The following is a 13,552-nucleotide window of genomic DNA, read 5'->3' as shown; positions in this document are numbered from 1 at the left end:
TGCCCTGCGAGTCCTCAGGGATGCACAGGTTCAAAGCGGGACAAGAAGAGAGACTCTAGCTTCTTTGGGGATGAGCATGCTGCACCCCAATATCCACTGAGCCCAGGGCCGGGGCAAAGCCCTCTGGGGTCTGGGAAGCAAATAACCAGTCGTGGTCAGAGCTGCCGGGCCTCGGCGTAAGGAATACCAGGTCCGGTCACTCTACCCGAAACCAGCAGTGCAGGTACGGGGAGGAACAGGAAAACGCAGGACCGTGAGAGGAGGGTGGGCGTCAGAGCAGGGATCTTGAATTCAGGGGCCTCCTTCCCATCCCTGCTGGCCTGTTTGGATACAGGCCAAAGTATCGCTGGCCTGTGACCTGTCTTAGGGCCTCTGGCCACCCCCTCCTTCACCACCCACTACCTGGAGATTTTCTAAACTGCAGTTTCCAATCGCATCATATTTTTGTGTATCACCAGTAAAAAAGAAAATCTAAAATTCCCTCTATGTCCCACAAGGCTTTGTATGTCCCCGTCCCTGCTCCCAGGGCAATGCCCTCCAGCTGCTGGCCTCTCCTCTGGCCGTGGCCGGCCCCCTGCACAGCTCCCAGCACCTCCCAGCCCAGCACGCTGGGACTCCTCTCTGCCCAGAATGAATGCTCATCCACGGTACGACATGGCAGACGCGGACTCATTCTCTAAGACGCTGCCCCCTGCCCACCCCAGGCCAGGGCCACTGGGAGAGAGCGTCCCTGTCTCCTTGTGCTGACAGTTTAGGTGGCACAGACGCCCGGAGAGCAGGCGGGTTGAGGGCGGGCTTGCCCAGGGCCCAGCACAGGGCCTGGCTGGTGCTTGCAACTCGGTATAGGAGCGGGTGATGCTTTCACACCACACACGAGAACTGCCCCCTGAAAGGCAGCGAGTCACCTGTCCCAGGAGCACGGGCTCCTCCTGGGACAAAGCCCTCAGAATTAAGACACGCGGGGAGGGAGGTCCAGTCCTGCTGCCACCTTACCACGGACCCCTGGATAAGCCCCTTACCCGTCTGTACCTGGGGTTTCTACCTACAAATGGACCACTTATTTGCTGCCCACACCCCCATCAGAGATGCCGGCACTGAGAAATGAGACACAGGTGGAGGGTCCCTGCTCCCAGGTATCTGTGGAGGTGTTTGGGGGCCACATCGCAAAGCGCCTCAGCAGGTGAGACTCTGGCTACATGTGTGCTGGTACCTGGATGGAAACCGTGAAGGGGGTCAAGAAGTGACAGCTGGCCCCTCAGGGAGGAAGCTGGGAGGAGGGGCTTCTGGCTCTCAGACAAGGTGGGTGCACAGCCCCCGGCCCAGCTCTGCACCCCCCTCCCCTGGCCCTCCCGGTGCCGCTCGCGCTGTCCTCACCCTCGTAGCAGTCGCGCACGGTGCCAAAGTACACATAGTACTGGTCGTTGGTGAAGAAGAGGAGGCTGAGCCAGGAGTCGAAGGCGTAGATGGGCACGATGAAGAGGATGCGGACGATGTAGCGCTGCTCGTTGGGGCAGCTATAGCAGCGCAGGTGCATGTAGATCTGGGGGCAGAGGGGCCGGGTCAGTCAGAGCCCACGGCCCGCCTTGGCCCGCCTGCTCCACAGAAGGAGGAGACCAGCCCGTGTCTAGCTCTGTCCTCACTAGCGCTGGGACCAAGTTACTCAACCCTGAGCCTTGGCGTCCTCCTCTGTAAAGTGTGATGACACACAACTTCCATCGTGAGGCTGTGGGAGCATCCAACCACAGGGTGCGTGAAGCTTGCAGGCTGCGCGTGGTGGCGCCGGGGACACCTCACAGACACCGGCCACGAGGCCACGCCCAAGACTGTGCAAATCAGCCAGGGATGTGCCGGCATCCACAGCTGTGACAAGCTCCCTGGGGACCCGTGTGCACGGTCAGGTTTGGGAACTGGGTGCCTGGTGCAGAGGAGGCTATTAACATGCGTGTGCGTGTCCCTCCGCCGCCTGGCCTTTCTAAACACCTGGCCCCTGGGGCATGGAGCTAAAACACAGGCGTCCAGGTGATCGCCCACCCCACCCCGTCCCTTAACTAACTTATGGTGTAGAGGGCGGGAGGGACGGGACCCTCACTTTCACAGAAGGTGGGAGCACTTCCTGGCTGAATGGCTGCAGTGATGGCCTGTCTCATTTTCCCATCTGTTGAACAGGTGCAGTGCTGCCTGCCTTGCTGGGAAGTTGGGAGAATGCAATGCGGTTTTTAGAAAGCAGGAGAAAAAATAAAAGCTGCATACAAATGCCAAGAACTGCTCTAACCACGCTGCACAGTCCCAGCAGCCAGAGTCTCTTGTCTCCGCTCCCATGACTTCATGCTTGGCCCAGCCGAGCCCTGGGCTTGGGAGGAAGAGAACAAAGTATTCCTCATCTGCTGTGAGCCAACCGCCTTGGAAGCAGTCGAGTTCTAGAAGGGACGGAGAACACTGGGACCCGAACAGGCTCAGCCTCCCCTCTTCGCTTGGCAACCTTCAAACCTTCTTCCTGGGGCAGCCAAGGCACGTCCCGGCCCGTGGCAGCCTCCCCAGGGACAGCGAACACAGGGGGACGGGAGACTTGACTTCTATCCCAGCTCCGCCACCAACTTGTACGTGACTAGGCTAGTTCCCCTCCCTCCTCTCTCTCTGGGTCTCAATTTTCTCATCTGCAAAGGGGTCACTGCCATCCTGTGCTCCTGCACAGTTCCCAGGCTCCCCTACAGTTTAGGCTAGACACATGACCAGTTCTGGCCCATGGAAGTGGGCCATTTCTGGTTGAGAAAGTTAAACATCCAGAGTGCTTTCTGCACACGCCCCTCCCCACAGTTGTCAGATGGATGATGTCTTAAAAGCTGCAAGATGCTGGAGCCACAGAACGGAAACTGACCTGCACTGGGCTGAGTGAGCAAGAACCTGACTCCCCCGGGTGAAGCCCCTGAGATTTCACGCTTATTTTTTACTGCAGTGTAGCCTGGCCCGGCCTAACTAATACTCTGTTGGACAACAAACCTTTCAGGACCTCCCTAGAGGGCTGGGGCTCACTGGCTCAGGGACTCCTGCCCGGCCTGGGTACCTGGTGGCAGGTGATGAGCAGGGCCGTCCAAACGAAGAAGCCAGAGATGGCCTGAGCGGCGGTTGTCATCAGGAACACGGGCTGCTCCATGGCCGTGGGGCTGCCTTCGGGCATCACGGAGACACTGGGCGAGGCTGCTGCTGTTGTGGGCGACGCTGGATCTGGGGCCAGTGCGGCCCCCCTCACAGTCATGGTGCCCGGCAGCAGGGGGCTTCCTGAGAGAAACCCTCGGGGTAAGCGATGAGCTGGCCTAGAGAGAGGGAACCGCAATGTTAGCCTCCTTCCAGCGTCAGTGGCGGTGTTGGAAAGAACCTTCCAGGTCTCTACTTCCACCTTCAAAATGTGACCAGACCCTGACCACATCTCACTCCAGCCCCCAGCATGTCTCCCCTGGATTAATGGAACAGGCTCCTGACCAATCTCTCTGCTTCTGCCCTTGCCCGCACCATCCCCACACGGCAGCCGTGTGAACCTTCTAAGATGTTAGCCAGATTGGGTCCCTCCTCTGCTCAAAACCCTCCAACAGCTCCCATCTCTGTCGGAGTATAAGCTGCTGTCCTTACAGAGCACATGGGCCCTCCATGCTCTCTGATCTCATCACAATTTCCATCTCGATCCTTCCCTCCAGCCACACTGGCCTCCTGCTGTTTCTTGGACACGCCAAGCCTGCTCCTGCCACAGGGCCTTTGCACTGGCTGTCTCTGCCCAGCCGCACAACTCGCTCCCGCACTTCCTTTAGGCCTCTGCCCTGACCACCTGCTCAAATGTGGCAAGCCCTCCCTCACCCCAGGCGCTCCTGACCACTTTGCTTTGCTTGATGTCCCTCCAGAGCACTCATTACCATCCGACTCCGTCTGACAAACTGTACATTACTCACATGTTCATTAACTGCCTCCTGCACCAGACACAAGCTCCCTGAGGGCAGGGGCCCCGTTCTGTTCACGACTGGATCTCTGGCACTTGGAACAGTGTGGGCACACAGCAGGTGTTCAGTAATTACCTGCTGGCTCCGCCCATCTTTACACCTCCGGGTCTAGCAAGATCACTTTAGCACTGAGGCATCCCCTCTACAGGTATGTGTCTTGTCTTTGCCATTTCTCCCCAGTTTCCCTAATGGTTAACATCCATTCCTCACCATCCAGCTGTGCCGTTCTGGAGACTTTGCGGCCCTTCCCCACCAACAAACTGCTCACCTTTTAATTTAGCTCATGTATCACTCTTCCTAAAAGCCTGTCCTGTTCACTTTCCCCAGCCAGGTACTTCCATGCATTTCACCCGCCTCTGTTGTTCTACATAACACGCAGTTCTGTCATTTCCTCGCGTTTATCCTCCTAAGACTGCCTACTCTTTGAGGCAAGACCACTTTTCCATCTTTAAATCCCCAGCACCGAGCTTAGCACCAAGGCCATTTGTAACATTTATTTTATTATCTATTGATTTTCACAACTTATTTCAAAAGGAATTTGAGGTACTTCAGAGAGAAGCAAAGAACAGAGTTGAGGAAGCTGGCATAAAGGAAGATTCTGGGTGGGAGAGATGGGAGTGGGCGGGACACAGGATGGCACTCCAGGGTCCCAGGCAGTTACCCCAGGTGGGCTGTCATGTCAGCCCCGCACTTCCTGGTGGCAACAAATTAATGGTTTCATGCTGGATGGTAACCCAGATGTTATGGGAAGAGCTGTTGTTAGGGATCTCCTGGCAAGTTCACAAAAGGGACCAATGCTGGCCGGGGGCTAGAACCGCTCTCAAAAAGCAAAGCCATTCTGTCAGAAGCACCCGGAACTGCTCTTGGGAGGGCTGGCCACTCCTGCATCCGCGGGCTTCCGAGATCCACGGCCCTGACGGAAGTGCCTTTCACTGCTGCCACCTGTTGACAGGTTGGGCACACCGTCCCGGGGTCATGGAGTCTCCTGGCAACAGAGGCCCTGGAAAACTAACCTGCAATGGACCAGGGGACCAACCAACCACTGATGCAAACAGATGCAAAGGTGAGAGTAGAGAGAGCCCTGGCCGGGGCTCAAGTCTCAGCTCCACCCCAACCAGCTGTGTGCCTGCACGGGCTCACTGGCCCCAGAGGGTCCCCACTGCCTGACCCAGAAAATGGCCAAACCCCCAAACCCAACCATCTCAGCCTGAACCCTGAGGTCAGCCCAGATGACCTCTCCCAGTGCCTTCCCAGTCTGAGCTGATATTCTCAGCCAAAACATTTTGACACCAACGGGAGGTTTCCCTGGGCCTTCCTGGGGTGCACCATGACCCCGCAATGAAGAAAAGGTTCTTTGCCCACCATCTCCCCCTCCCCACCCTTCTGCCCCCATCTGAGCCATGTCTGCTCCTAGCTGTAAGTTATTACCCCAGGAGAGCCCTCTATATTGCTATTTTCCTATAAAAATAAATGATCTCTAACACACCAACCAAGAGAAGAATCTAGATTAAAAACTCAAAACTGGAGACGTCATCTATATAAAGAAACTCAAAACTGGAGAAGGTGTCTATATAAAGACTGGTGGTGCTTTGAAAAAGAGACACAGTGACAAGTCTAAGAATAGCTCCTGTAAGTATGGTTGCAAAACTGAAAACCAGTGCCAGAAATATTTCCAGAAAAAGAAGATTTGGGTTGTAAATCATCATCTTTGTCTGTCATCCCAAATTAAATGAACAAATACAAGGAAATGGGAGGGGGGGCTTCAGGAAGTACAAATACTCCCCAACCTTCTCCTTCTGAGCAAGGGCCGGGTGTGTCAAAGGCTGTTTTGTCCTCTACTAACGGCAGCGTTGAGAGGGCCCTGTACAGACTCCCCAGAGGGGAGACCGCTGACCTCTGACCCCACCTAACCCGCACCACAGGTAACCCTCCAGGGCACATATGCAGCTTGTGGGAGCTGATGAAGGCTCCGCACCGTTTCTTGCTGGGACTCTGCTTCCTCACACTCAAGTGCCCTCCTTATGTAGGTCATCTGGTTCCCAAGAAGTCCACTCAAGAGAGGGCAGGTGACTTGCCCCCAAATTAGACGCTGGACTTAAACCCAGGTCCTATAACACGTTTTAGGTGCCTACTGTCTACCAACCCGGGCCGTGGATGAGCTGCCCTCGGGCTCCAGAGCCCCCTTCCAGGACAGGGGTCACGGCCATCTCACCAGGGCCCTGACTTCTTCTTGCGGGAAGGGGAGGGAGGTACTTCCCAGGAGTGGAAGCCACAACCTGGGCGAGCACTCCGGCGGCCCGACCCACGCTGGCCACGTTTCGTACTGGGGCCCTGTGATATACAAACCATTTACTTCACTCTCGGGTGGCCCTCGCTGCTTGCAAACCATTTTCCCCAACATGATCTCATGCTTTCTCTCACAGCAATTCTGAAGTAAGTAACACTATCTACATCTTAGAAATGAGAAAAATGATGTGAAACTGGGTTTTACAGCTTCCTTGGGTAGCACAAAATGACTTGAGGGTTTTCATAATAACCCCCCAAAATACTTCAGGCAATGTTCTGACTTACAGATGCAGGGTCCCCGGCACCCAGAGAGGCAGGTGAAGGCAGCTCCTGGAAGGCTGTCTCCCAGAGCTCACCCTGTTCCCAGGACCCCAGGCAGCTCACGGCACTAGACCCCGCAAACTTCACAGAGTGTGGGTGCTGGTGGCAGAGGATGTACACTGGGGTCCCATCCTTTCACACTCAGGATGGGCACCTACCTGGAAAGGACCTCTGCCTGCCCAGGTCCCACAAGTGAGCAGGACACTAGCCCGGTGGAGCCCCGGACCTGGGAGAAGTGGGAGTTTGCTCCCCAGGGAAAAGGCCCCCCCCAACCCCCCGGCTGCCTTTCTTCAATGCGGCACACACATGCCAGAGCGGGGGATACACGGATGCAGCTCAGAACCCCAGATGCTCTGGCAGGTCCCCTGTATTTTCTTAATCGACTGAACGTTAAACTTCTGCCAGGGTCAGGCAGAGAGCCTGAGGGGAGACGCTGGAGTCATCTTTCCAACAAACACGTCCGGAGGCCTCTGGATGCTGTGCTGGGCATGGAAGACCCGGCCTCGGCCTCAAGGACTCACGGCTCCTCTACACGCCTGCTCGATGCAACAGGGGTACCCAGAGGCCTTACCCCACCGCACTGCACAAGGGTGAGTGCCGAGCACCCAGGGAACCCCGAGGAAGCACCAACTGCCTTGGCCAAGGCCGGGGAGAGGGGTGGGGAAGGCTTTGAAGTGGCAGGGACTTTGGGGCAGAGTCTCTATGGAGCGTAACCAAGCTCCAGCTGTGAAGTCACCAAGCCGAGTTCCTGCCAGACTCCACCACCTGCTGGCTTGACTTCATCTCTCAGAGCTTCAGTTGTTTCATCTATAATATTTGAGGGTAACGACGTCATTGTCGGGGGAGTGTTCCACTTTACACAAGCCCATTAGTAAATGGAAACAGAACGCGACCAAAAAATGACCATTTTGCAACTCCTAACACAAATAATGGGCATAGATACAGATCATCAGTGGATGATGAAACCACTAAGTGAGAGGCTGAAGGGGAACTTGATAAGGGATGGAACAGGCAGCACCCTCCAAACCCACAGTCAAGGTCAACATCACTAAAGAGGGGCAGCCAGAAGTGTTGAGTCCCCTAGTGAGGTGCACAGGCAGCACACAGCACCAACTAGGAAGGACCCTCACCCCAAAAGTGAACTGGAATCAAAACAAGTCGCTAGAACTAACCACCAGTATCCGGGGAAATACAGAGGGTAGCAAAACAGATGATCACCAGGAAGTAGCAGCCAAAGCCAGACCACGGGACGGTCTATAGGACAAATGACCTGGTTTCTCCCAGGAATTAGTGGCTTATAAACAAAGGTGGCTGAGGGGCTGTTATAGAACAAGAGCCAAGGAGACATTACAACTAACCGCAATGTCTACTAGACCTTGTTGGGTCCTGATGCAAACAAACCAATGATTAAAAGAAGACATCTTTGAAATACACAGCACACAGGAATTCTTGTCAATTTTGTTAGGTGCATGGTGGGTATGTAAAAATAAAAGTCCTTATCAATGGAGGAAGAATTAACTTTTCAATAAATAGTGCTGGAACAATTGGATATCCAGAAGCGAAAAAGAACCTTAACCTAAACCCTATACCATATACAAAAATTAATTCAAAATGGATCATGGATTTAAAGTAAAGTGTAAGACTACAAAACTTTTAGAAGACACAGGAGAAAATCTTTGAAACCTAGGGCTAGGCAAAGTGTTCTTAGACTTGACACCAAAAGCATGACCCTGTAAAAGGAAAAATTGACTGGACTTCACTAAAAGTAACAATTTTCATGCTGTGGCTCTGTGAAGAGGATGAAAAGACAAGCCACATAGTGGAAGAAAATATCTTCCAGCCACATATCCAACACACGACCAGCATCTAGAATACAGAGTATAGGAAGAATGCTCAAAGCTCAACAGTTAAAAAAAAAAAACAAAAAAACCCCCAAACAATCCAATCAGAAAATGCGCAAAAGACATGAACAGACATTTCACTCAAGAAGGATCGTGGCCAACACATAAATAGCCGTTCAACATTAGCAATTAGGGAAATGCAAACTAAAACCACAATGAGATATCACTACCCACATATAAATACGAAATAGTGACATCAAATGCTGGTGAAGATGCAGAGAAACTGGCTCTCACATACATTCCTGGTGGGAGTATAAAATGGCTGGGCCGCTCTAGAAGAGAGTTTGGCAGTTTCTTGTAAAACTAACATGCACCTACCATACAACCCAGTAATCACTTTTAGACATTTATCCTAGAGATATGATTGTACATTCACCCAAAAACCTATACACAAATGTTCACAGCAGCTGTGTTTGTAATCCTCAAACCATGGAAACGGTCCAAATGTCCTTCAACAGGTGAAAGGTTAAACTCTGCTACATCCAGACCATGGAATACTACCCAGAAACAAAAAGGAACAAACTATTGACACAGGCAACAGTCCAAACAGATCTCAGGGCACTACGTTTAGTGAAAATAGCCAATCTCAAAAGATCACATACTGCCCGATTCCGTTTATATAACATTCTCAAGATGACAGATCTATAAAGATGGAGAACAGATTAGTGGTTGGCGGAGGCAGCAAGGAAAGTGGGCGCACAGATGCCCAGAGGGTAACACAGGGAGTTCCCTCCAGGCGGTGAGATACTTTGTATCTTGATAGGGGTGGTGGCTACAGGGGTCTACAGGAGACAAAACTGCATAGAACTACACACACATAAGAACAGTGAAAACTGAATAAGGTCTCTTGTCTAGTTAACAGTACTGTACTAATGTCCATGTCCTGGTTTTGATACTGTCCTACAGTAATTTGAGATGTCACCATTGGGGGAAGAAAGGTACATGGGACTCTACATACTATTTTTGCCACTTCCTGTGAGCCTATAATTATTTCAAAATTTAAAAGTTTTTAAAGGGTTCTTATCAAGAAGAGATGTACAATGAACTACTTAAGGGCCAAAAAGAACACAACATCTGGGCTTTTGCTCTTTGAAAAGGGGGAGAGGGACAGATGCAACAAGATTGCCAGATGTTGCTAACTGTTGCAGCTGAGTGACTGACAGGTAGAAATGCATTCTATCAATACTATGCGCTCTACTTGTGTTAGACATTTTCCATAATAAAAAGCTTTAGACTGTAGAACAGTAGAATTTTCTACCAAATTTGTAAAGAGATGGGCAGTCACTCAGGAAATTGTATCAGAGATTTACTGGTTATCTTGTAGAAATGCAATCAGAAAGATTTGTCAAACCTAACAACTGAGCTCAACACATCTTTCTTTTACCAAAAAAAAAAAAAAATTTCCAATTCCCCATTTTTTCCTATGACCACTGGTTATCAGAGATATGCTTCCCAGGGATGTTTCAAAAACATCTTAAGGCATATTTAATATGTCCCTTCACAGGAAAGGCATGTTATCACAATGAATGAGAAAGGAACTGCTCTTCGAAAGAAACCTCAGTTAGGGCAGAGCTTTCTGGAAAAGTATATGTGAAAATGCTTCTCCTGTTGTAGGATTTTATCACCAAAAACAGTATGTCTGTAACTTATAAAAATGTTCATATCTGAGCTCCTAAAAGCCTACGTAACAGAATTTTCTAATCTGTTTAAAAATTTCCAAAGCATTTGAGTGGGTTTTGGACTCATGTGTTAAGAACTTTAAAATACCTTCCATTTAGTTCACAAGAACATCTGATTGGCATCAGGGAGGATGGAAATGTACTAGCCAAATTTCAACAAATCCTCTGCGTACACAGTGGATGGGATGGAAAAATGAGTAACCCGATTTAGAAAAAAAGCCAATGATGCATTTCCTCTGTGTGCAGCTACATGTCCTGGGCAGGGATCTTTTTCAGGGAGGGCGGCCATTAAAACCAAGTATCTAAACAAACGGCTCTTTCCCAGAGCATCAGAGGACAGTTTCCAAAAATAAGTACATGAAGTCAAAAGGTTTTTGTACCACCAACAAAACTTTTTTTTTTTAATTTTTAAAAATGATTACATCTTTAACTCATCCTTTGATTTGTTTTTGGTATAGGTTTTATGATATACATAGTATAACTAACGTAATACAAGTATAGAATAACTTCATCACTATCCATATATTGGGGGTGCATGCCCCAAAGTTCTATTACTGATAGGGATGTGTGGGTAAAGAAAGTCTAAAGAGTGGTGCTGTAAGCAGTGGGAAAAGCCAGTCGATGACATGGCTCTTAACTTTCTCTGCAGTGTCTCTGCCTCTGCCCTCCCGCCGCCCTCAGTCCCAGGCTGAATCAGACCGAAAGCCCAGTCAAGGCCCGGTCCTGCCTCTCTCTCCCAGTGGCTCCACACCCAGGCCCTCACTCACCCGCCTCCCTTGCAATCCTAGGCTCTGAGTCTCGGGGAAACTGAGCTGGAATCTCGGCGCCACCACCCAGCCGGGACTGGATGTCTCCGAATTTGTTTCCTGGGTGCATCGTGCTGTAACCAGGACCCTTGGGCCAAATGAGTTTAGGAATTCAGAGCTTTTCAGACTTTAGGAAGGATTATGGTGCTGTATATGGTGCTTAGACAGTAACACTCCCAGAGGGGTCTGGGCGGCACCCCAAAATCAAACACACAGTACTTCCACAGAGAAAGGTGAGATATTTTTAAAGACCCTAATTAGTCTCGCATCAATTCAGGTCAGATTTTTGCCACGAAATTAGCTTGCTGCAGACTTAGGAAGAACCTTTGGGATTTCGAGCGTTCTGGATTCCAGAAAGGTGGAGAAGGGACTTGGGTGTGGACCATCCTCCAGAGGTCCGGGGAGGTTGATGCTCAAGGAAGCAGGAATCCAGTGTGGTTTATTTTTTCACTTATTTTCAAACATGACCCCATCCCGCCTCCTGACCTGAAATCCTTTGAGAACATGTGAGGCTCTGAAGGTGGGATGCAGTCCTGACTCCTCTGCAGAGCCCAGGGTCCTGCCAGCTGGGTCCCAGCCTCCCTCCCTAAGTGCTGGCAATACCCGGTCCCTCCACATGTAGCTCTGGCCCCTGTGCCAACGCACCCTCCCCTCTGCCCTGATCCTCGTGGCGGGTGACAACTTTCACTCACAGGTCATCCTCAACGTCACGGCCTCACCGAGGGCCGGCCCACTCACTCCCGCCCAGCCGCACCGTGCTCGCTCCATGAGGTTTGTTCTGACAGTGTTCCCGTCTCCCCACACCTGAGTCATCTCTCTGTAGGCCTGGCACAGTGCCAGACACACAGAAGGGACCTGGAAGAGAAGAATCAATCAGATGACTGATGAATGTCCGGCATTAAGCCACGTACTGCACGCTGCCGGCTCTCCGTCACTTGGTCCCCTCCCCACCATCCAGAGCTCAGCTAAGGACCTGGACATTGGCTGGAGGGAGGGATGGGCTGGGTGAGGGCAAAGGATGGAGGCTGAGTCACACCATCTCACACACATCTTCCACTGTGGAGAGCCACACCAATGAGGGCAAAGGAACTTGCCCTAAGTGCTCCATCAGGACACAGCCCAGTCCACCGGGTGCGAGCAACAGGAAGGTGAGAATCTGCCAAGATAGACACATTTTTACCAGCTGGCACAATCTAGCAATGTTCTGCCAGAATAAGGAAGCTCCCAATCAAACAGGGCTAGAAGTCTCCTGGGGCAGGAACACTGATCAAGGAACCTCTGAAGGGTGGTCACTCGTCCCTGTCTTCTCCTCAACCAGCCTGCAAGCTTGTGGAGGTCAGAGGTCATGTCTTATGTGTAGCTCTGATCCCCGGCACCTACCTCAGAGCCTGGATGTGGTTAGCACTCAACAGGCTTTGGCTGGATAAGGGGGCAACCGAATGAATGTTTGGGCTTTGCAGCTCCTTCCAACTCTAAAACTCCATGACACCCTCCACCAGCCTTGTACCAACTCCCAGGAATGGCATGTTCTCCTGCTCCTCCCCCCCACCCCCAGATCTTTATTCCCACCTGCCTTTGTAGCTATCCCCTTCTACAGCCTATTACAGTTTGCAGGTGGCATGTCTTCCCTGGTCTTTACCATAACTGTGATTAGATTTGTTCCCTTAACATCCTGTGAGTGGGGCTCCATGAGGGCAGGGACCAAGTACTATGATGAAAAAGTACTTGCTGAATGACTGCTTTGGGGATATGCTGACAGACACTCGGCCAGGGGTGTACCCAGAGCAGGCCTGTGGCACTCTTCAGTTGACAAAGCACTCCTGACAGCCGTGTGGAGTAGGTCTTATTGCAGTCAGAACATCCCGCAGGGGTATCAAGGTCCCCGGAGAGGGTCTCGGGGAGCACCAAGCCACAAGGTTGGACAGAGTTCACCTTGTGGGTGCAGAAAGCCACTTCACCTTGTGGGTACAGAAAGGCTTCAGGGGATCAAGGGAACAGGGTCGGGCAGACCCAGCTCCCAAGAAAAGGGAGGAGTGCCAGTTTATGAATGTCCTCTCCATCTCCTATTAGCTGCCAGAAGGGCACTTGAGAGCACAGGATCGGAGTACAGGGAAGTGAGGGGTCTCGAGTAAAATTCAACCAGGCCCTGGCGAGGCCTGAAGAACCAAGCCATGCCCTAGCAAACAACTCGGAGTGATGCAAACGCTCATGTCCCCTAACACAAGCCCCACCCCGTCCTTCTCTGGGAGGGACGTCTCTGGCTGACTCCCTTTCTGAAGACACCCACCTTTTCCAGAAAAGCTACAGAGCTCTGTGTAGTCACTAGACTCAGCCACCTGCCTTGGAATTTAGGTATTTCAGAGAATCTCACCGTCTCACCCAGATTTTATTCTGCCATTTTGCTTCATGCTTGGGAGACACCTTGCTGTTTTGTGTCCCCCACGGATTTCCTGCCTGGAAGGCTGAATAATGGCCTCCCAAAGATGTGCACATCCTAAACCCCTGAACCTGTGAATATTTTACCTTAAATGGCCAAAGGAACCTTGCAGGTGTGGTTAAGTAAAGGATCTCGA

General features: G+C 51.6%; 1 protein-coding gene across 5 annotated transcripts in view; it reads right to left on the bottom strand.

Annotated features, from left to right (window-relative positions):
* Positions 1-13,552, bottom strand: part of TMEM184B (transmembrane protein 184B) — a 48,487-nt gene that overhangs the window by 20,052 nt on the left and 14,883 nt on the right. For 2 of the 5 annotated variants that reach the window (XM_061205115.1, XM_061205114.1), the window contains exons 2-4: positions 11,672-11,834; positions 3,062-3,311; positions 1,375-1,540 (exon numbers count right to left, since the gene is read on the bottom strand). In XM_061205115.1, coding sequence (XP_061061098.1) covers positions 1,375-1,540; positions 3,062-3,253 — 358 coding nt within the window. In that variant the 5' untranslated portion in view covers positions 3,254-3,311; positions 11,672-11,834. Of the gene's footprint in view, positions 1-1,374; positions 1,541-2,089; positions 2,179-3,061; positions 3,312-11,671; positions 11,835-13,552 lie in introns of those variants that run through there. The other 3 variants (XM_061205113.1, XM_061205117.1, XM_061205116.1) reach the window with 3 other exon arrangements.

This window comes from Eubalaena glacialis, chromosome 11 (genome assembly GCF_028564815.1).
Source record: "Eubalaena glacialis isolate mEubGla1 chromosome 11, mEubGla1.1.hap2.+ XY, whole genome shotgun sequence".
NCBI classification, from domain to species: Eukaryota; Metazoa; Chordata; class Mammalia; order Artiodactyla; family Balaenidae; genus Eubalaena; species Eubalaena glacialis.
The sequence above is the reverse complement of the archived record's forward strand: the minus strand, read 5'-3'. Positions and strand labels throughout refer to the sequence as shown.